At 43.7% G+C, this 25213-nt stretch overlaps 1 protein-coding gene across 1 annotated transcript in view; it reads left to right on the top strand.

The window, feature by feature from the left end:
- Positions 1 to 25213, top strand: part of LOC115194565 (noelin-2-like) — a 56311-nt gene that overhangs the window by 17921 nt on the left and 13177 nt on the right. The window contains exons 2-5 of the mRNA XM_029754398.1: positions 1050 to 1199; positions 18298 to 18453; positions 19926 to 20145; positions 22161 to 22322. Of these exons, the coding sequence (XP_029610258.1) occupies positions 1050 to 1199; positions 18298 to 18453; positions 19926 to 20145; positions 22161 to 22322 (688 nt within the window). The remainder of the gene's footprint in view (positions 1 to 1049; positions 1200 to 18297; positions 18454 to 19925; positions 20146 to 22160; positions 22323 to 25213) is intronic.

The raw sequence follows: 25213 nt of genomic DNA, 5'->3' as shown, positions 1-25213 counted from the left end.
TTAATGTTTACCACATCCATTAAAATTCACAGAGAGAGAGAGAGAGAGAGAGAGAGAGAGAGAGAGAGAGAGAGAGAGAGAGAGAGAGAGAGAGAGAGAGAGAGAGAGAGAGAGAGAGAGAGAGAGAGAGAGAGAGAGAGAGAGAGAGAGAGAGAGAGAACATTGGCTCCCAGGGTGGCTGATATTTTATACTCCAAACACAGTCCTCCTGTCTGTCCCCCAAACCATTCTAATCTGATCGTCTTTCTCTCCACTTTCGGGGTCCTTAATTGCATTGCTCTTCTCTCTCTCATTACAATTGACTTTGTATTCTGTGTGGGGGTTTGTGTCCATATGCGTGTGTGTTGTACTAAAGTCATGTTTGCGTGTGTGTACGTGTCTCTTAGAGGCGTGGGTGTGTGTGTTTCTGTACAGTATGTCAATGTGTGTGTGTGTTTCTGTACAGTATGTCAATGTGGGTGTGTGTTTCTGTACAGTATGTCAATGTGTGTGTGTTTCTGTACAGTATGTCAATGTGTGTGTGTGTGTGTGTGTGTGTGTGTGTGTGTGTGTGTGTGTGTGTGTGTGTGTGTGTGTGTGTGTGTGTGTGTGTGTGTGTGTGTGTGTGTGTGTGTGTGTATGTGTGTGTGTGTACACTACTTCTCCTGATTGGATTATTAAGAGAGACATCCATCCTCTCAGCCCCTCCCATGGTGCTCTGGTAAAGAGCAGCGCTATCGATCCCAGTACAGCTCCATTTCCTCTCTATGTCCAAACGTATTAGATCCTCTCCTCTCACACAGCCCTTTGATCCCTCATTCCCTTTCTATACTTTGTAAGCCCCGCTCTCTCTTCCCCCCCTTATTTTGTTCTCTCTCTACATCCTCTCCTCTCTTTCTCCTGCTTACCTTTCTGTACGGCATCTCTCTCTATTCCATTCTCCCTTCCTACCCCTCCCTCTCTCCCCAACTCCATCTCCTCTTTCTTTGTCGCTTTCATCCGACCCCCTCTCTCTCCCCCTCTCTCTATCTATCACTAAGTCACCCCCCTCTCTCTGTGTCTCCGTGCAGGCTCTCTATCCTAGCCCAGAGGAGGGCTGGCAGATCTACAGTTCAGCTCAGGATGCAGATGGGAAGTGTATCTGTACAGTGGTGGCCCCGGCGCAGAACATGTGTAACCGAGACCCACGCAGTCGGCAGCTCCGCCAGCTCATGGAGAAGGTAACAGCCGTCAACAACTTACACATTGTGTTACCCAAGTCTGGTACAATCACACACGCACGCACACACACGACACAGGCGTAGAAACGAATCCACACCCTGGCTCCTTCTGTTGCAAACCAATTAGACTCTTAGAGATGAACAGTCACATTATGACAGTCCCACTATGACAGTCCAACTATGACAATCACACTCACTCCATCCCGCTGAGGTTTGATCAGTCATGCATGGAAATATTGTGTGTCAGAATACTTTGTTTGTTAGTCAAAACGATTGCAGTAGCATTAGAGAAAAAAGTACCCATGAAGATTGGATTCATTGAGCCTTCGCCTTCTAGCATGGTTCCAATTGGAGATAAGAAAAAGCAGTGAGGATAAATAATATGAACCAGATCAGTAAATGGAGCAGCCAGCCTGCTGCTGCAGCTGCACTTGAACGGTTCACAATGTCTGTTCAAATAAACAGTCAAACACACCATCTCTCTACACACATACACTACAGCACAGCAGCCATATGAAATAGAATGCCTGCGTAAAAAACACGAGCGCATGCAGTCATTCACACACATCTGTTTTTGTGCCTGCCTCTAACAAAGGTGTGTGAAACACATATCCTCAAACACCTAGAGAGGTGCTGGATTAGCTTGGCAGCGGCCTCGGAGCACTGAATATGCAAATGCATTCTCCAACCACCCTCTACGCCCCACACACATACACAAACATTCACACATGCACACACACACACACACACACACACACACACACACACACACACATACACAAACATACATACACACACATACACAAACATTCACACATGAACACACACACACACACACACACACACATACACAAACATACATACACACACATACACAAACATTCACACATGCACACACACACACACACACACACACACACACACATACACATACACAAACATTCACACATGCACACACACACACACACAAACACACACACACACACACACACATACATAGACACACACACGCAGGTTTGGGGAGAGGGATGCTGAATTCCAAACTCCATAGACTCCTGTAAGTCTGAAATGATTGGATAGGTTTAAGCCACCCAAGCAAATCAGAAGCCAAGGTGAATCACAAGGTGCAACCTAACCGATCCTTTCAGGTCCAGAAGAGAGCCTAGTGGTTAGGTAGGGGTATTATGTATTCAGGAGGAGAAACACGGCCAGATAGAGGCCACACTGGTGAGAGAGAGAGAGAGAGAGAGAGAGAGAGAGAGGGACGGAGAGAGGGACGGAGAGAGGGACGGAGAGAGGGACGGGTGGTTGTTGACTCTGCTGTTCTGCAGTTGCATCGATCGACAAATAGATGCTGAGAGCGCATCAGTCAGTCAGTCAGTCAGTCAGTCAGTCAGTCAGTCAGTCAGTGTGTAGGAGGAGAAATGTGTCAGGGGAATAACAGCTCTTCTCCATATCCAACCCCATCCCTCCATCTCTCCACCTCCTTCCCTCCTCCCTCAAAGTGACAGAGGTTTCAGTGGTTGTATTGTGGCTAATAATTTGGCTTGCTGAGACTTCTCATAGACACATCTCCAGCTCTACATACTAGACCACTGTAGCCTGGAGCCTGGCAGGAGGCAGTATTGAGTTAGGGCTGGTGAGGGAAGTCCATTGGTGGGAAAAGATAGAGGGAGAGGCGGAGGGAGGGAGAGAGCGAGAGAGAGAGGAAGGTCGACATTGATAGGGTGCTGAGAGAAGAGGAGAGCTGAGGTAAATTGAGATGCTGAATGGGCTGTGGAAGCCTCAGTGGATCAATGAGACACCTGAATTCTCTGATCTCATTCACATTGATAGCCATCTTTTCCCCTTCCTCTCACGCTATGTCTCCTCCGCTCAGGTTTTTGACTGACACACACACTCATTTGTGCCCACACACACACTTTTTTGACAAATGCACAAACGTGTGTGTGGGCATGATGTGTGTGTGCGCTTGTAAGGACTACCGGTCCTATCTAATAAAGGCCAGACTAATGAGGACACCTGGGGTTAGTGGTTCTGTCTCTGAGCCGCCCGCCCAGCATACCATAGAGCCTAGCAGAGGAGAAGGAGGTGGGCTGAATGGAGCCACTCTGTCATCCAATATCACATCCTCTTTTAAAATGCACTAGACCTGATCCTCACCTCAGACAGCCAAGGATATGCTAACAATGTACCGTACAAAGTTCAAATCTATCCAGAGATTGTAAAATACCACATTAAAATGCCACAATATCTAGCATCATTTGTAAAGTTGTACAAATTCCATACCCATGGTCATGGTTAGGGCTGTTGCGGTGACCATATTTCTGCCACATCGGCAGTCATGAGTCACAGTAAAAATCCTTGTGACAGAAGAGTTGAAAAATGTATCGCAAATAGAAGTCAAAACTGGATCGTCTTTAGAGATAGATGGGAGGGGTTGAGGGTAGCTGAAGGATGGGAGTAAAAACAAACTATTGTAAAATATACTGTGTCCATAAAATGTACATAGAATGTACAGTACCATTCAAAAGTTTGGACACACCTAGATTTTTACATTTTTTTACCTACTCATTCCAGGGTTTTTCTATATTTTTACTATTTTCTACATTGTAGAATAAGACATCAAAACTATGAAATAACACATAGTTTTGTAGTAGCCAAAAAAAGTGTTAAACCAAAATATATTTTATATTTGAGATTCTTTGCCTTGGTGACACCCTTTGCCTTGATGACAGCTTTGCACACTTTTGGCATTCTCTCAACCAGCTTCATGAGGTAGTCACCTGGAATGCATTTCAATTAACAGGTGTGCCTTGTTAATTGAAATACAATAATAATAATAATTCCACGTGACTGCTGAGTCCTCTTATGCACTCTGGACATGCATTGGTACCCAACTCGCTAACTTGATCATCAGGTCCTAATGGCCTGGTACTCAGGGCTCTAACGACCATCAGGTCCTAATGACCTGGTACCCAGGGCTCTGTTGTTACCGTCAGGTCCTAATGGCCTGGTACTCAGGGCTCTGTTGTTACCGTCAGGTCCTAATGACCTGGTACTCAGGGCTCTGTTGTTACCGTCAGGTCCTAATGACCTGGTACTCAGGGCTCTATTGTTACCGTCAGGTCCTAATGGCCTGGTACTCAGGGCTCTATTGTTACCGTCAGGTCCTAATGGCCTGGTACTCAGGGCTCCAACGACCATCAGGTCCTAATGGCCTGGTACTCAGGGCTCTATTGTTACCGTCAGGTCCTAATGGCCTGGTACTCAGAGCTCTGTTGTCCCTCTAACCACTAACATCAATGCAAATGCATTCAAAAGTTACATCAAACACATGATCAAAACAGTCTCATGCTTTTAAAACTCACCTCACTTTGATTGATCAATTTGAAGAAAGAAGTTATGAACATTTGAACATCTTGGCCATGTTCTGTTATAATCTCCACCCGGCACAGCCAGAAGAGGACTGGCCACCCCTCATAGCCTTGTTCCTCTCTAGGTTTCTTCCTAGGTTTTGGCCTTTCAACAGAGTTTTTCCTAGCCACCGTGCTTCTACACCTGCATTGCTTGCTGTTTGGGGTTTTAGGCTGGGTTTCTGTACAGCACTTTGAGATATCAGCTGATGTAAGAAGGGCTATATAAATACATTTGATTTGATTTGAACAGCAGGTTGAAACTGAGTGGACAACATGCTCATTCTGGATGTTGTTTCAAAGCCAAACACATCAAAATGGACTTCCTAAGGTGTTGATTCTTTCAAAACACCCATACTATTAGAGCTTGTGAATACCATAGGCCTATATATGAGCCCAAGCCCGGAAACAAAAAAACTGAATTAAATGAACTATTGTTCCGTTATACAATACATAGCCTATACTCCAAAATTCACCAAATTCTAGTTATCGTCTTTGAGTTTGGAATGTGGTATTATGCATACTCGATGGTCTAGTTACCTTATGCTACGCTCCAAAATGTATATCCATTAATCTGGGAGAGAATGTATAGGCCTAGGCGATGCTATTGGTTAATTGATTGTGCAGGGTGGCTTCCAGAGATAGCCTACAATTATAGTGAATTTGTATTTGATTTGGAATAGCCTAGTAATAGGGCCTTTTTTATATGTTCATAATGAATAGGCTGACACATTACCTTTAGATAGAGAATATCTCACCACAGTGCGTTTCCATCTCCTCCTCTCTCTCCCCATTCCTTCTATATGCAATCCTGTGTGAAAGCAGAGTTTTGATGGTTGCCACTAAAAAGAGGAGGATGAAAATATGATCACTAGATGAGAGAACAGCTGTGCAGCCTGAGGCAAATAACAAAGCTCAAGTTCTTTTTGCAACTTTCTCAAATCATCAATAGCCTATAGTCACATCATGCAGCCCATATTTGTTTTGATTTAAGACATTCTAAGGTTTGTATCATTCACAACTAAAGTTGCCAAATAACTCTAAATCTAGCATAGAAATCTACTGTAGCAAATTAGCATTTTTACGCTCAACATAGCCACATCATATGCCCACTTGCTCCTGGATGGTAAAAATATCCTTTCTATAAGTTCAATTATATTCTCCATACTATAAAATCATATATTATAAAATAATGACATGGGACTTACAGTTGAAGTCAGAATTTTACATACACTTAGGTTGGAGTCATTAAACCAACTTAGGTTGGAGTCATTAAACCACTCCACAAATTTCTTGTTAACAAACTATAGTTTTGGCTAGTCGGTTAGGGCATCTACTTTGTGCATAACACAAGTAATTTTTCCAACAATTGTTTACAGACAGATTACTTCACTTATAATTCACTGTATCACAATTCCAGTGGGTCAGAAGTTTACATACACTAAGTTGACTGTGCCTTTAAACAGCTTGGAAAATTCAAGAAAATTATGTCATGGCTTTAGAAGCTTCTGATAGGCCAATTGACATTATTTGAGTCAATTGGAGGTGTACCTGTGGATGTATTTCAAGGCCTACCTTCAAACTCAGTGCCTCTTTGCTTGATATCATGGGAAAATCAAAAGAAAGCAGCCAAGACCTCAGAAAAAACATTGTAGACCTCCACAAGTCTGCTTCATCCTTGGGAGCAATTTTCAAACGCCTGAAGGTACCACGTTAATCTGTACAAACAATAGTACGCAAGTATAAACACCATGGGACCATGCAGTCGTCATACTGCTCAGGAAGGAGACGCGTTCTGTCTCCTAGAGATGAACGTACTTTGGTGAAAAAAGTGCAAATCAATCGCAGAACAACAGCAAAGGACCTTGTAAAGTTGCTGGAGGAAACGGGTACAAAAGTATCTATATCCACAGTAAAACGAGTCCTATATCGACATAACCTGAAAGGCCGTTCAGCAAGGAAGAAGCCACTGCTCAAAAACCGCCATAAAAAAGCCAGACTACGGTTTGCAACTGCACATGGGAACAAAGATCGTACTTTTTGGAGAAATGTCCTCTGGTCTGATGAAACAAAAATAGAAGTGTTTGGCCATAATGACCATCGTTATGTTTGTAGGAAAAAGGGGAGGCTTGCAAGCCGAAGAACACCATCCCAATCGTGAAGCACGGGGGTGGCAGCATCATGTTGTGGGGGTGCTTTGCTGCAGGAGGGACTGGTGCACTTCACAAAATAGATGGCATCATGAGGAAGGAACATTATGTTGATATATTGAAGCAACATCTCAAGACATCAGTCAGGAAGTTAAAGCTTGGTCGCAAATGGGTTTTCCATATGGACAATGACCCCAAGCATACTTCCAAAGTTGTGGCAAAATGGCTTAAGGACAACAAAGTCAAGGTATTGGAGTGGCCATCACAAAGCCCTGACCTCAATCCTATAGAAACTTTGTGGGCAGAACTGAAAAAGTGTGTGCGAGCAAGGAGGCCTACAAAAAAGTTACACCAGCTCTGTCAGGAGGAATGGGACAAAATTCACCCAACTTATTGTGGGAAGCTTGTGGAAGGCTACCCAAAATGTTTGACCCAAGTTAAACAATTTAAAGGCAATGCTACCAAATACTAATTGAGTGTATGTAAACTTCTGACCCACTGGGAATGTGATGAAAGAAATAAAAGCTGAAATATATCATTCTCCCTACTATTATTCTGACATTTCACAATCTTAAAATAAAGTGGTGATCCTAACTGACCTAAGACAGGGAATTTTTACTAGGATTGAATGTCAGGAATTGTGAAAAACTGAGTTTAAATGTTTTTGGCTAAGGTGTATGTAAACTTCTGACTTCAACTGTATAAGCATATCTTGTCTGCTAAATGAACTAGCCTACAGTCTATGTCATGGCTACAGTCTATGTCATGGGCGCACAGCAAGATAACATACAGTAGGCCAACTCATTTTCAGTTCTTCTGAAATACATTTTCTTCATATCATAGTGTTTCTTTAGCCCTGCCTAAAGTAATAATGGATTTATTGTGATGGTGTAGATTAATTGTATTTATTAGACTTTTATGTTCCAAAGGCGCACGCATCAGCGGCTTGTATGCAGCTTGTGTGCGTGGAGTCCTGGAGATTCTAAACACGTTTATGTTAATTAACTGTCAATTATCGCCATCCCAAGGCCCAGCCCGAATCTCGGTGTCCACAGGTGACTGACTGACTGACTGACTGACTGACAGACAGACAGACAGACAGACAGACAGACAGACAGACAGACAGACAGACAGACAGACAGACAGACAGACAGACAGACAGACAGACTAACATTTAAACAGACTGACGTTTAAACAGACAGACGTTTAAACAGACAGACGTTTAAACAGACAGACGTTTAAACAGACAGACAATTAAACAGACTAACATTTAAACAGACAGACATTTAAACAGACAGACATTTAAACAGACTAACATTTAAACAGACAGACATTTAAACAGACAGACATTTAAACAGACAGACAGAAAGACAGACTGACATTTAAACAGACAGACATTTAAACAGACTAACATTTAAACAGACAGACAATTAAACAGACTAACATTTAAACAGACAGACAATTAAACAGACTAACATTTAAACAGACAGACAATTAAACAGACTAACATTTAAACAGACAGACATTTAAACAGACTAACATTTAAACAGACAGACAATTAAACAGACTAACATTTAAACAGACAGACAATTAAACAGACTAACATTTAAACAGACAGACAATTAAACAGACTAACATTTAAACAGACAGACATTTAAACAGACTAACATTTAAACAGACAGACAATTAAACAGACTAACATTTAAACAGACAGACAATTAAACAGACTAACATTTAAACAGACTAACATTTAAACAGACAGACATTTAAACAGACAGACATTTAAACAGACTAACATTTAAACAAACAGATAATTAAACAGACTAACATTTAAACATAGAGACATTTAAACAGACAGACAGACAGACTAACATTTAAACAGACTAACATTTAAACAGACAGACAGACAGACTAACATTTAAACAGACTAACATTTAAACAGACTAACATTTAAACAGACAGACATTTAAACAGACAGACTAACATTTAAACAGACTAACATTTAAACAGACTAACATTTAAACAGACAGACATTTAAACAGACAGGCTAACATTTAAACAGACAGACATTTAAACAGACAGACAATTAAACAGACTAACATTTAAACAGACAGACATTTAAACAGACAGACAGACAGACAGACAGACTAACATTTAAACAGACAGACTAACATTTAAACAGACAGACAATTAAACAGACAGACAGACTAACATTTAAACAGACTAACATTTAAACAGACAGACATTTAAACAGACCGACAGACTAACATTTAAACATACAGACATACAGACTAACATTTAAACAGACAGACAGACAGACTAACATTTAAACAAACTAACATTTAAACAGACTAGCATTTAAACAGACTGACGTTTAAACAGACTGACGTTTAAACAGACAGACATTTAAACAGACAGACAGAAAGACAGACTGACATTTAAACAGACAGACATTTAAACAGACTAACATTTAAACAGACAGACAATTAAACAGACTAACATTTAAACAGACAGACAATTAAACAGACTAACATTTAAACAGACAGACATTTAAATAGACTAACATTTAAACAGACAGACATTTAAACAGACAGACTAACATTTAACATACAGATAATTAAACAGACTAACATTTAAACATAGAGACATTTAAACAGACAGACAGACAGACAGACTAACATTTAAACAGACTAACATTTAAACAGACTAACATTTAAACAGACTAATATTTAAACAGACAGACATTTAAACAGAGAGACATTTAAACAGAGAGACATTTAAACAGACAGACAGACAGACAGACAGACAGACAGACTAACATTTAAACAGACTAACATTTAAACAGACAGACATTTAAACAGACAGACTAACATTTAAACAGACTAACATTTAAACAGACTAACATTTAAACAGACAGACATTTAAACAGACAGACTAACATTTAAACAGACAGACTAACATTTAAACAGAGAGACATTTAAACAGACAGACATTTAAACAGACAGACATTTAAACAGACTAACATTTAAACAGACAGACATTTAAACAGACAGACATTTAAACAGACTAACATTTAAACAGACAGACAATTAAACAGACTAACATTTAAACAGACAGACATTTAAACAGACAGACAATTAAACAGACTAACATTTAAACAGACAGACATTTAAACAGACTAACATTTAAACAGACAGACTAACATTTAAACAGACAGACATTTAAACAGAGAGACATTTAAACAGACAGACATTTAAACAGACAGACATTTAAACAGACAGACATTTAAACAGACAGACAATTAAACAGACAGACAATTAAACAGACAGACATTTAAACAGACAGACATTTAAACAGACAGATAATTAATCAGACTAACATTTAAACAGAGAGACATTTAAACAGACAGACAGACAGACAGACTAACATTTAAACAGACTAACATTTAAACAGACAGACAATTAAACAGACAGACATTTAAACAGACTAACATTTAAACAGACAGACGTTTAAACAGACAGACAATTAAACAGACTAACATTTAAACAGACAGACATTTGAACAGACAGACATGTAAACCGACAGACAATTAAACAGACTAACATTTAAACAGACAGACATTTAAACAGACTAACATTTAAACAGACAGACATTTAAACAGACTAACATTTAAACAGACAGATAATTAAACAGACTAACATTGAAACAGAGAGACATTTTAACAGACAGCCTAACATTTAAACAGACAGACAATTAAACAGACTAACTTTTAAACAGACAGACATTTAAACAGACAGACATTTAAACAGACAGATAATTAAACAGACAGACAGACCGACTAACATTTAAACAGACAGACAATTAAACAGACTAACATTTAAACAGAGAGACATTTTAACAGACAGACAGACAGACAGACAGACTAACATTTAAACAGACTAACATTTAAACAGACTAACATTTAAACAGACAGACTAACATTTAAACAGACAGACATTTAAACAGATAGACATTTAAACAGACAGACTAACATTTAAACAGACAGACATTTAAACAGACAGATAATTAAACAGACTAACATTTAAAAAGAGAGACATTTAAACAGACAGACAGACAGACAGACAGACTAACATTTAAACAGACTAACATTTAAACAGACTAACATTTAAACAGACAGACATTTAAATAGACTAACATTTAAACAGACAGACAGACAGACAGACAGACTAACATTTAAACAGACTAACATGTAAACAGACTAACATTTAAGCAGACAGACATTTAAACAGACTAACATTTAAACAGAGAGACATTTAAACAGACAGACAGACAGACTAACATTTAAACAGACAGACAGACAGACAGAGAGAGACTAACATTTAAACAGACAGACATTTAAACAGACAGACTAACATTTAAACAGACAGACATTTAAACAGACCAACATTTAAACAGACAGACATTTAAACAGACAGACATTTAAACAAACTGACATTTAAACAGACAGACAGAATAACATTTAAACAGACAGACAGACAGACTAACATTTAAACAGACTGACATTTAAACAGACAGACAATTAAACAGACAGACAGAAAGACAGACTAATATTTAAACAGACAGACATTTAAACAGACTAACATTTAAACAGACAGACAATTAAACAGACAGACAGAAAGACAGACTAATATTTAAACAGACAGACATTTAAACAGACAGCCATTTAAACAGACAGACAATTAAACAGACAGACAGACCGACTAACATTTAAACAGACTAACATTTAAGCAGACAGACATTTATACAGACTAACATTTAAACAAACTAACATTTAAACAGACAGACATTTAAACAGACTAACATTTAAATAGACAGACATTTAAACAGACAGACATTTAAACAGCTTTTATCACCACCCTCAGTGTGATAAGGAAGAGATATGGAGCAGCATGACTCATTGTGCTGGACCGCCAGACAGCAGAAGCAGATTTGACTAGAACATGTATCTAAACCAGCCAGGAGAAGGAATATGGAACTAGCTAGCAGTCTGTGGTTAGCGTTAGCTAATGTTAGTGTTACCTCAAAGCCTCTCTGGGGATGGAGCTACCTGTCTGTCACACCTGCCAGGACACAGTGTGTCTACATTTACATTTACATTTACGTCATTTAGCAGACGCTCTTATCCAGAGCGACTTACAAATTGGTGCATTCACCTATAATATCCAGTAGAACAACCGGGGGGGGGGGGGGGGGGGGGGGGGGTTAGAAGGATTACTTTATCCTATCCCAGGTATTCCTTAAAGAGGTGGGGTTTCAGGTGTCTCCGGAAGGTGGTGATTGACTCCGCTGTCCTGGCATCGTGAGGGAGCTTGTTCCACCATTGGGGTGCCAGAGCAGCGAACAGTTTTGACTGGGCTGAGCGGGAACTGTGCTTCCTCAGAGGTAGGGAGGCGAGCAGGCCAGAGGTGGATGAACGCAGTGCCCTTGTTTGGGTGTAGGGCCTGATCAGAGCCTGAAGGTACGGAGGTGCCGTTCCCCTCACAGCTCCGTAGGCAAGCACCATGGTCTTGTAGCGGATGCGAGCTTCAACTGGAAGCCAGTGGAGAGAGCGGAGGAGCGGGGTGACGTGAGAGAACTTGGGAAGGTTGAACACCAGACGGGCTGCGGTGTTCTGGATGAGTTGTAGGGGTTTGATGGCACAGGCAGGGAGCCCAGCCAACAGCGAGTTGCAGTAATCCAGATGGGAGATGACAAGTGCCTGGATTAGGACCTGCGCCGCTTCCTGTGTGAGGCAGGGTCGTACTCTGCGAATGTTGTAGAGCATGAACCTACAGGATCGGGTCACCGCCTTGATGTTAGTGGAGAACGACAGGGTGTTGTCCAGGATCACGCCAAGGTTCTTAGCACTCTGGGAGGAGGACACAAGGGAGTTGTCAACCGTGATGGCGAGATCATGGAACGGGCAGTCCTTCCCCGGGAGGAAGAGCAGCTCCGTCTTGCCGAGGTTCAGCTTGAGGTGGTGATCCGTCATCCACACTGATATGTCTGCCAGACATGCAGAGATGCGATTCGCCACCTGGTTGTCAGAAGGGGGAAAGGAGAAGATTAATTGTGTGTCGTCTGCATAGCAATGATAGGAGAGACCGTGTGAGGATATGACAGAGCCAAGTGACTTGGTGTATAGCGAGAATAGGAGAGGGCCTAGAACAGAGCCCTGGGGGACACCAGTGGTGAGAGCATGTGGTGCGGAGACAGATTCTCGCCACGCCACCTGGTAGGAGCGACCTGTCAGGTAGGACGCAATCCAAGCGTGGGCCGCGCCGGAGATGCCCAGCTCGGAGAGGGTGGAGAGGAGGATCTGATGGTTCACAGTATCAAAGGCAGCAGATAGGTCTAGAAGGATGAGAGCAGATGAGAGAGAGTTAGCTTTAGCAGTGCGGAGAGCCTCCGTGACACAGAGAAGAGCAGTCTCAGTTGAATGCCCAGTCTTGAAACCTGACTGATTAGGATCAAGAAGGTCGTTCTGAGAGAGATAGCAGGAGAGCTGGCCAAGGACGGCACGTTCAAGAGTTTTGGAGAGAAAAGAAAGAAGGGATACTGGTCTGTAGTTGTTGACATCGGAGGGATCGAGTGTAGGTTTTTTCAGAAGGGGTGCAACTCTCGCTCTCCTGAAGACGGAAGGGACGTAGCCAGCGGTCAAGGATGAGTTGATGAGCGAGGTGAGGTAGGGGAGAAGGTCTCCGGAAATGGTCTGGAGAAGAGAGGAGGGGATAGGGTCAAGTGGGCAGGTTGTTGGGCGGCCGGCCGTCACAAGACGCGAGATTTCATCTGGAGAGAGAGGGGAGAAAGAGGTCAAAGCACAGGGTAGGGCAGTGTGAGCAGGACCAGCGGTGTCGCTTGACTTAGCAAACGAGGATCGGATGTCATCAACCTTCTTTTCAAAATGGTTGACGAAGTCATCCGCAGTGAGGGAGGAGGAGGGGGAGGGGGAGGAGGATTCAGGAGGGAGGAGAAGGTAGCAAAAAGCTTCCTAGGGTTAGAGGCAGATGCTTGGAATTTAGAGTGGTAGAAAGTGGCTTTAGCAGCAGAGACAGAAGAGGAAAATGTAGAGAGGAGGGAGTGAAAGGATGCCAGGTCCGCAGGGAGGCGAGTTTTCCTCCATTTCCGCTCGGCTGCCCGGAGCCCTGTTCTGTGAGCTCGCAGTGAGTCGTCGAGCCACGGAGCAGGAGGGGAGGACCGAGCCGGCCTGGAGGATAGGTGACAGAGAAAATCAAAGGATTCAGAGAGGGAGGAGAGGAGGGTTGAGGAGGCAGAATCAGGAGATAGGTTGGAGAAGGTTTGAGCAGAGGGAAGAGATGATAGGATGGAAGAGGAGAGAGTAGCGGGAGAGAGAGAGCGAAGGTTGGGACGGTGCAATACCATCCGAGTAGGGGCAGAGTGAGAAGTTTTTGATGAGAGCGAGAGGGAAAAGGATACAAGGTAGTGGTCGGAGACTTGGAGGGGAGTTGCAATGAGATTAGTGGAAGAACAGCATCTAGTAAAGATGAGGTCAAGCGTATTGCCTGCCTTGTGAGTAGGGGGGGAAGGTGAGAGGGTGAGGTCAAAAGAGGAGAGGAGTGGAAAGAAGGAGGCAGAGAGGAATGAGTCGAAGGTAGACGTGGGGAGGTTAAAGTCACCCAGAACTGTGAGAGGTGAGCCATCCTCAGGAAAGGAACTTATCAAGGCGTCAAGCTCATTGATGAACTCTCCAAGGGAACCTGGAGGGCGATAAATGATGAGGATGTTAAGCTTGAAAGGGCTGGTAACTGTGACAGCATGGAATTCAAATGAGGAGATAGACAGATGGGTCAGGGGAGAAAGAGAGAATGTCCACTTGGGAGAGATGAGGATTCCAGTGCCACCACCCCGCTGGCTCAATGCTCTAGGGGTATGCGAGAACACGTGGGCAGACGAGGAGAGAGCAGTAGGAGTAGCAGTGTTATCTGTGGTGATCCATGTTTCCGTCAGCGCCAGGAAGTCTAGGGACTGGAGGGTAGCATAGGCTGAGATGAACTCAGCCTTGTTGGCCGCAGACCGGCAGTTCCAGAGGCTGCCGGAGACCTGGAACTCCACGTGGGTCGTGCGCGCTGGGACCACCAGGTTAGAGTGGCAGCGGCCACGCGGTGTGGAGCGTTTGTATGGCCTGTGCAGAGGGGAGAGAACAGGGATAGACAGACACATAGTTGACAAGCTACAGAAGAGGCTACGCTAATGCAAAGGAGATTGGAATGACAAGTGGACTACACGTCTCGAATGTTCAGAAAGTTAAGCTTACGTTGCAAAAAATCTTATTGACTAAAATGACGAAAATGATACAGTACTGCTGGCTGGTGGAGTAGGCTAGCTAGCAGTGGTTGCGTTGTTGACTTTGTTTGAACGTGTAGCTGGCTAGGTGTAGCTGGCTAGGTGACCTCGATAGTTTCAGTACTACACCTTGTCATGATACAAAAGCAACTTTGTAGCTAGCTAACATAACACTAATCAAGACGTTCCTTTGTAATGTATTTAGTTTCTACAGTGTTACTCGTCGGTAATAGTTGGCTGGGTTTGGAAAAATGGCGTCGCGGGGGACGGCAATAGCTGGCTAGCTAACCTCGGTAATTACTAAACTACACAATTATCAAGCTATGACAAAGACAACTATGTAGCTAGCTAGCCAACACTGCACTAGTCAAATCGTTCCGTTGTAAAGTATTAGTATCAACAGCGCTGCTAGTCGGTAACGGTTGGCTAGCTGTTGGCTAGCTAGCTAGCAGTGGGTTAATGATGACTAGGTGTGTTGACTACGTCTGGCGTCGCGGCTGGCTAGTTACTAATAATTACACACAGTCACACACAACCGGAGGTTTCATAATACACACTACATGACCAAAAGTATGTGAACACCTGCTCATTGAACATCTCATTCCAAAATCATGGGGATTAATATGGAGTTGGTCTCCCTTTTGCTGCTATAACAGCCTCCACTATTCTGGGAAGGCTTTCCAATGGATGTTGGACATTGTTGCAGGGACTTGCTTCCATTCAACCACAAGAGCATTAGTGAGGTCGGGCACTGATGTTGGGCGATTAGGCCTGGCTCGCAGTCGGTATTCCAATTCATCCCAAATGTGTTCGAGGGGGTTGAGGTCAGGGCTCTGTGCAGGCCAGTCAAGTTCCTCCACACCGATCTCGACAAACCATTTCTTTATGGACCTCGCTTTATGCACGGAGGAATTGTCATGCTGAAACAGGAAAGGGTTTTCCCCAAACTGTTACTACAAAGTTGGAAGCATAAAATCGTATAGATTCTAGAATATCATTGTATGTTTCTAGCATTAAGATTTCCCTTCACTGGAACTAAGGGGCCTAGCTACCATGAAATGCTACCATGAAAAAAGCCCTAGATCACTATTCCTCCTCCACCAAACTTTACAGTTGGCGGTATGCATTGGGGCAGGTAGCATTCGCCTGGTATCCGCCAAACCCAGATTTGTCCGTCGGACTACCAGATGGTGAAGCGTGATGCATCACTCCAGAGAACAGGTGATCTTAGGCTTGTGTGGGGTTCCTCGGCCATGGAAACCCATTTCATGAAGCCCCCTGACGAACAGTTCTTGTGCTGATGTTGCTCCCAGAGGCCGTTTGGAACTCTGTAGTGAGTGTTGCAACCGAGGACAGACGATTTTATGCTCCTAGACCAGTGGTTCTTAACCTTGTTGGAGGTACTGACCCCCACCAGTTTCATATGCGCGTTCACCGAACCCTTCTTAATTGGAAAAATGGCTCTCTTCACCTTGAATTCAGCGAGCGTTGTGTTCTTGTATTGTCCATCTCCATGCAGCTTAAGGAAGTGTTCTCTTAGTTTTGCCGGTGCTAGACTAGAAATGCTCAACTTGGCATTGCAAATCATGCAGTTAGGACGCTGACTCTCATCACGTTCCGTTATACATGTGAATCCATATTGTACATATTCGTCCGACCACTTTCTTTTTTTGCTCGACATAGTTAGTATGAAGGGATTAAAATATTAAGAAAGAAATCACACGACGTACCATCACGACAGTCACAATTCGACTACTGAGCGCGCCAAATTCCCTGCAGCACAGATAGGCCAAGCGATGTTGCGTGATCACCTGCAGCCAATGATGGCCAAGCGGGGCGTGTCATCACGAATCATATGAGTCGGGTGTGTCTTGACCTCCGCCGAACCCCTGAGACTGACTCACCGAACCCCTGGGGTTCGATCGAACCCAGGTTAAGAACCACTGTCCTAGACATTTCCACTTCACAATAACAGCACTTACAGTTGAACGGCTCTAGCAGGACAGAAATTTGACGAACTGGCTTGTTGGAAAGGTGGCATCCTATGACGGTGCCATGTTGAAAGTCACTGAGCTCTTCAGTAAGGCAATTACACTGCCAATGTTTATCTATGGAGATTGCATGGCTCTGTGCTCAGGTGTGGCTGAAATAACCGAATCCACTAATCATACTTTTGTATATATAGTGTAATTCATGTACAGTACATACTTTAATACACACATTGAATGAACTACAAACTCCATAATAATTCATGTACATAAATGAATACACAAATGAATATTTCATTCTGTTAATTAGTTGCATAAGGTTTGGCCAGTTGAACCCTGGCCAGTATGTGTGTGGGAGAATGGGTGTAGAGTGTGGGTGGAATAGATCAGTAGCAGAGTGTATTGTGAGTGGGTGGTTCCAGTGGGCGGTTCCAGTGGGCGGATGTCCCAGTGGGTGGGCAGGACAGCTGGTGGGGAGAGGAGGAAGACACAACTAACTTCTGATAAGAGGAAGTGAAGGCAAAGTACTGCTGGGAGTACGGCACAGCACACTCATTTTAATAAAAAGGAAAACACAGGCCACTGAATAAACATGTCATTTTGTGTGTGTCTGACTGCGTGTCTGTCTGTGAGTCTGTGCGTCTGATTCCGTGTGGGTCTGACTCTAGCCCCGTTTATACATGGTGCTAACATGGGTCCCTCCTGATCTTGTCTACATACTGATTGTGCCCACATGTCCAGAAATGTGTCTACACAGGGTATTATAATGTGTCTGTTATCCGTCTGCATTGTCACAAGAGTTCCTGGTCCCTTCATTTATGCAAATTATTTCACAGCTATTCCTTCAAAATAATATTTATTTATTGTAAGACATATTGATGTAGTCAGTCAATGGTGCCACCTCTCAATGATTTTAGAGGGAGGAATAATGATGATTTAAATGGTTTCTTTGTACAGATGGGTCTACACTAGTAAGATATCCAGACACAATGTGTGTTTGACTACCTCTGGAGTTGGGCAGGATGATCTGTGTCTTTTGAGTGTCTACACCTGTCAAAAAATGTGGGCACAATCGGGAATGTGGACAAGATCAGGACAAAGGACTCAAGTTAGAACCAGGTATAAACGGGGCTTCTGTATCTATCTGTCTATCTGTCTGTCTGTCTGTGCGTCTAACGGCATGTGTGTGTTTGACTGACAGGTCCAGAACATCACCCAGTCCATGGAGTTGCTGGACCTGCGGACCAACAGGGACCTTCAGTATGTGAGGAACACAGAGAGCCTGATGAAGGCTGTAGACGTCAAGCTGAAGACTGCCTCAGACAACCCCCGAAGCCTCAACCCCAAGAGCTTACAGGTAACGCACATGGCATGCACGTTTCCATTCATCTGTTCTGAAAATCAATCACACAGGTTTCTACGTCAAGCATATTTCTAAACTATGTATGTGAACTTTCTGATAAGAACTTTCTATAGGAACATCCTGGACTCTAGCACAGGCTTTATAACGTATGTTTACTGCAGCTTCCTCTACATCACAACACATAATGACACACTAACACTCACATAGCTTATCTTCATCTGCTATTTCAGTGTAATTGAGTCATGTACAGGAGGCAATTTGAGCGCAATCTCTCCTGCATTATTAAAACCACACGACCAAGCCCAAGTGTTTCTCTCTCTGCCTGTTCTCAGTTAACAGCCATATATATTCACATGTATCTAATCCTTATCTTCCTACAAGCGGAATCTCAGGCTCTATTATCAGACTGTGTTTCTGTCTTGCTGTCAGCAGGGCCTTTTCATGAGTTTCTTACACTCTGCGGATATTAGATGGACCATAAAATGGTTTGATTAAAAGATGCTTTGATAAATGCCTAATGCATAAAGCCTGATTTACTGCTGGGACTCTGCACGGCAACAGGGATGGGCCTGGGGAATGGCCTTATGGTGTTTCTCTCTCAACACGTTTTATTATTAAAGTCACTGCAATGTTTACGAAATCCCCCCCCCCCCCCCCCACATCCATCAACACGTCTTAATATCACTAGCATATGCCAAGTCCTGCAAATTCCAATAGCTTTCCAAATGTGAATAAATACTCATTCACAATCCAATGGGTCGAGAAAAAAAATGCATAAGTGTAAAAGCTGCATTTGACTTTCTGTGAGACAGCCTGATGAATGTGTGGAGCTCAACGTCGCCGATGGCATGGCACGGGAGATTAACGAGAGGGAATTTTCGCGGGGCGAACGGGGGAAAATGAGATTTATAATGTGGCGCTGTGGGGCTGAGAGCTGCTCCATCACCAGATTTACGATAAACCTTAACAAGGAGAAAACAGCCCCCCCTGTGGTGGACTAGTTTTATTGATGTGCCTGCTGCTCCTAACAGCCTCACAGCACAGGACTGCATTGACGCACCGTAGCAGGCTACCTCAGGCTGCCTCTCCTCTCCTGCTGCCCCTTCATCGATACACCACTGGCCTATGAGAAATCAGCCCCAACACCTCCCTGACAGCAGATCAGTCATAGATGTGGAGCTGAGGCTAGGATAGGCTAGATGACGTAGGTCCCCAGATGAGGAAGAATGCATTGGAGAATGAAACAATAGAGTCCAGGTTCAACAGTGTGCATGAAAACACATTTGTGGATTCGTCATGAGAACAGCAACTAGTTCTGGCATTGGAATGCAGTCCGTTACCATCACCCTTCTGTTTGCTTTGTGTGTGGCTCCTCTCTCTCACTCCCCTTTCTACTGTTTCTCCTCTTTCTGAATCTAATCTTCCTCTTTGTCACCCCTCTCTCCCTCTCTCCATCCAACCTGCAGGATTTGAAGGACAAGGTGACCCAGCTGCTCCCCCTACTGCCGGTGTTGGAGCAGTACAAGACGGACGCCCGTCAGATCAGCCGGGTGAGGGAGGAGGTGAGGAACCTGTCGCTGGTACTCATGGCCATCCAGGAGGAGATGGGAGCCTACGACTACGAGGAGCTGAGACACAGGGTCCTGCTGCTGGAGACCAGGCTCCACTCCTGCATGCAGAAACTAGGTGATGAGAGCGGAGGGTGGTGGGGGGTGGGTGGTATCTGTGGAGACCCATAAATATCCATTTAGGTAAAGATCCAGGAGGACATTATACTGATAGAAAGATGCTGACATCCCAAAAGCATTGAATGTCGTCTGGCTTGGCATGGACTACTCTACTATAACTGGCTAGAGGTAGTCTTCATGTACATAATACTGTGAGGGCTATTCACATTCACTAGGCAATGTAAGAAAAACCTAATACAGATCATTTGTAATATTTTCATACTAAACGTATTTGTTCACAACCTGAGATGCTGTTGGATTTAGAATAAAGGACTTACTGTTTCTCTCAATGAATAGTCAAGCAGTGCTCTCTGAAAACACTTGTAATAGGAGTGTTATGCCACCTCTCCACTAGAGTACTTTTACGATCAATTTAATCCAACACACTGATGATACACAATCACTAAGAGCAATGTGAAGTGTAGCTACGGTAGCTGAGACACAGGCTATTCATGGTCAACGTTCTAATGATGTTCATGTTCAGTACTAGTATTAAACTGGATACATTATCCAGTAATGACCTAGAGATGCCCAGATAAATGATCCAGTAATGGCCTAGAGATGCCCAGATAAATGATCCAGTAATGACCTAGAGATGCCCAGATAAATGATCCAGTAATGGCCTAGAGATGCCCAGATAAATGATCCAGTAATGGCCTAGAGATGCCCAGATAAATGATCCAGTAATGGCCTAGAGATGCCCAGATAAATGATCCAGTAATGACCTAGAGATGCCCAGATAAATGATCCAGTAATGGCCTAGAGATGCCCAGATAAATGATCCAGTAATGGCCTAGAGATGCCCAGATAAATGATCCAGTAATGGCCTAGAGATGCCCAGATAAATTATCCAGTAATGGCCTAGAGATGCCCAGATACATGATCCAGTAATGGCCTAGAGATGCCCAGATAAATGATCCAGTAATGGCCTAGAGATGTCCAGATAAATGATCCAGTAATGGCCTAGAGATGTCCAGATAAATGATCCAGTAATGGCCTAGAGATGCCCAGATAAATGATCCAGTAATGGCCTACTAGAGATGCCCAGATAAATGATCCAGTAATGGCCTAGAGATGTCCAGATAAATGATCCAGTAATGGCCTAGAGATGTCCAGATAAATGATCCAGTAATGGCCTAGAGATGCCCAGATAAATGATCCAGTAATGGCCTAGAGATGCCCAGATAAATGATCCAGTACTGGCCTAGAGATGTCCAGATAAATGATCCAGTAATGGTCTAGAGATGCCCAGATAAATGATCCAGTAATGGCCTAGAGATGTCCAGATAAATGATCCAGTAATGGCCTAGAGATGTCCAGATAAATGATCCAGTAATGGCCTAGAGACGCCCAGATAAATGATCCAGTAATGGCCTAGAGATGCCCAGATAAATGATCCAGTAATGGTCTAGAGATGCCCAGATAAATGATCATGCTCATGTAATATGTGGAGCTAAACTGATGATTTAACTGAATCCTGTATATATAAACTGATGATTTAACAGAATCCTGTATATATAAACTGATGATTTAACAGAATCCTGTATATATAAACTGATGATTTAACAGAATCCTGTATATATAAACTGATGATTTAACAGAATCCTGTATATATAAACTGATGATTTAACAGAATCCTGTATATATAAACTGATGATTTAACAGAATCCTGTATATATAAACTGATGATTTAACTGAATCCTGTATATATAAACTGATGATTTAACAGAATCCTGTATATATAAACTGATGATTTAACAGAATCCTGTATATATAAACTGATGATTTAACAGAATATATAAACTGATGATTTAACAGAAAAAGGGATTGCAGCTGAAATGTTGCCTTTAGCCGTTTAATATTTCACGCTATTCTCTGTGTGTGTGTGTGTGTGTGTGTGTGCGTGTGTGCGTGTGCGTGCGTGCGTGCGTGCGTGTGTGTGTGTGCGTGCGTGTGTGTGTGTGTGTGTCGCAGGCTGTGGGAAGTTGACTGGCGTCAGTAACCCCATCACCATCCGTGCGTCAGGGTCAAGGTTCGGCTCCTGGATGACTGACACCATGATCCCTAGTTCAGACAACCGGGTAAGTTTTCCACATGAGTACATGCACGAACACACACGTTGCTTTTACTACCCTTGTGGGGACCAAAACATTGATTCCCATTCAAAATCCTATTTACTCTAACCCCTAAACCTAACCCCAACCCTTAACCTTAACCCTTACTTTAACCCCTAACCCAAACCATAAAACTAACCCTAACCCTAACCCTAATTATAACCCTAATTGTAACCCTAAACCTAATCCTTAAGCCTAAAAAAGCCCTTTTCCTTGTGGGGACTGGCAGAATGTCCCCACTCAGAATTGTCCTTGTTTTACTATCCTTGTGAGGTCTTCTGGTCACCAGAAGGATAGTAAAAACCAAACCACACACACACACACTGACCCCTGACCCCCAAAACAGAGTTTATCTCATGGCTTAGACTACAGCGCCACAGGACCCTCACAGGGGGTTGGTTGTACGCTGTAATGCTACTTTGGTGACGGACTATTTTGCCTACAGTCTGTCAGACTCCTGAGAGTCACTGAGAGCTGAGTCACTGATGGATGGCAGCCCTCCTTCCTCTCTCTCTCTCTCCCTCCCTCCCTCCCTCCCTCCCTCCCTCCCTTCTGTCCCATCCCGTCACAGCCACAGTACGCCTGCTGATTAATCATTCTGTCATGGGGGAAGAAATGAACGAGTTGTTTAAGCAGACGTTTCTCCAATCACCTGGGTAATTACCAGCAGTGTGACTGCCAGCCGAGCTGCAGAGCTGCAGAGCAGCAGAGCAGCAGAGCAGCAGAGACTGAGACAAGGCTGTGAGCCTGGACACAGATGATATAGTAATGGGTTTTCCTAATTGGAGATGACATGTGGTTGCACGTTAACAAGACCCTCTGGTGTAGAGTGGAGAAGAGAGGATAGGAGAGGAGGACAGGGGGAGAGGAGAGGGAGGACAGGGGGAGAGGAGAGGGAGGACAGGGGGAGAGGAGAGGGAGGACAGGGGGAGAGGAGAGGGAGGACAGGAGGAGAGGAGTGGGAGGACAGGGAGTGGCAGAAGGGAAGAGGAGAGGAGAGGGGGTGGTAGAAGGGAAGAGGAGAGGAAGAAAAGTTGGAAGAGGAGGGAGGAGGAAGAGGGGGATGCGTGGAGTGGGAGAGGAATGGAGGATAGAAGAAATGAGGGAAGAGAGAGATGAGGGGAGGAGAGGACAGACGTTTCGTTCCGTGGGGGAAAAATGAAGATGGCCTTTCTCATCTAAACACTGTCATCATGTCCCAGACTAAATAGATGGAATGTTGTGTTGTAGGTCATCGTCTCCCCCATGCAGACTACTGTGTTTAATGATCACGTTGCTCACTGACATCACATTAGAATTCATATCAGACACTGATCCTATAGCCCATATACATCCAAGGAGTATCACATTAACGCCCATATCCATCACTGTGATCACATTTGGGAGCCGAAATGTCATTGGCTCCTGAGAGTGAAATGTCATTTGCGCCATACTGCCTCCCAAATGCTACACGACAAAAGAACTCTCTCCCAGACATGCCTGTCTGCCTGTGCGTGTCCCAACTAGGGCTCAAGCAAAGCCCCTCCATGCTCTAGGGACTCGTTTAACAGTGAAAACGGGAAATAATACTTAATGCTCCATAATCTTCCCTCCTCCATAATTCAGCTGCTATTCCAGCACCACCCCGGCTCCTGTCCTCCTGTCCTCCTGTCCTCCTGTCCTCCTGTCATCCCTCCCTCCCTCCCTCCTGTCCTCCCTCCCTATCTCCCTCCCTCCTTCCCTCCCTCCCTCCATCCCTTCCTCCCTCCCTCCCTCCGGGGATCAGTCTGAAAACAAGTGGGTAGGACCTAAATCCTTGCCTGATACATTAAGAGAAAAAAGTACATATGTGAGCTGACTGTGGTTTAATTGAATCAATTAATAGTGGAGAGGCCAGGGGATGAGTGGAGATTGGGTCATGGAGTGGGCTGATCTGTCAATGTCCTGATCCAGTCATTCTCAGTAGAGAGAGAAAAGAGAGAAAGCGATGCTAACAGAATTGATTTTCTGTAAGTGTGGACTGGAAAAGGGCAGAGAGCAGAGAGCAGTGTGGCTGGCTGGGCTGACTGCAGAGCAGAGAATTCAGACAACTTCTTCACTCCCACACACACACACACACACACACACACACGGTCATGTATAGCTAACATTGTGGGGACACACAATTCAGTCCCATTCAAAATCTTGTTTTCCCTAACCCCTAACCCCTAACCCTAACCCTAACCGTATTCTTACCCTTCCCTAACCCTAACCTTAATCCTAACCCTAACCTTAACCCTAAACCTAACCCTAGCTCCTAACCCTAACCTTAACCCAAAAACCTAACCCAAACCCTAAACCTAACCCTAGCTCCTAAACCTAACCTTAACCCAAAAACCTAACCTTAACCCTAACCCTAAACCTAACCCTAAACCTAACCCTAAAGCCCTAGCTCCTAACCATAACCCTAAACCTAACCTTAGTTCCTAACCCTAAAACTAACCCTAGCTCCTAACCCTTAACGTAATTCTAACAGTAACACTAATTCTAACCTTAACCTTAAACCCCCTAGAAATAGCATTTGACCTTGTGGGGACAAAAAAAATGTATTTTTTGTTTGTTTACTATTCTTGTGGGGACTTCTGAATAGTTAAACATGTCCACACACACACACACACACACACACACACACACACACACACACACACACACACACACACACACACACACACAGGAGATCAATAGCACTGTACGCACTGCACGTACACCACACAAACACACTCACACACCTACGCACACTCGTATGAACACACACACACTTTGCTCAGGGTACCGCCGTAGGCAGGTTATCCAGGAAGAAAGACCACACTGACACTCCATGCCTGAAGATCAGACACCTCTGATGTAATGGAGCACAACGTTATCATTATGTTTACACCCTCTCTCTCTCTCTCT

This window comes from Salmo trutta, chromosome 1 (genome assembly GCF_901001165.1).
Source record: "Salmo trutta chromosome 1, fSalTru1.1, whole genome shotgun sequence".
NCBI lineage: Eukaryota > Metazoa > Chordata > Actinopteri > Salmoniformes > Salmonidae > Salmo > Salmo trutta.
Note: the sequence above shows the minus strand (reverse complement) of the source record. Positions and strands in the feature narration are given on the sequence as shown.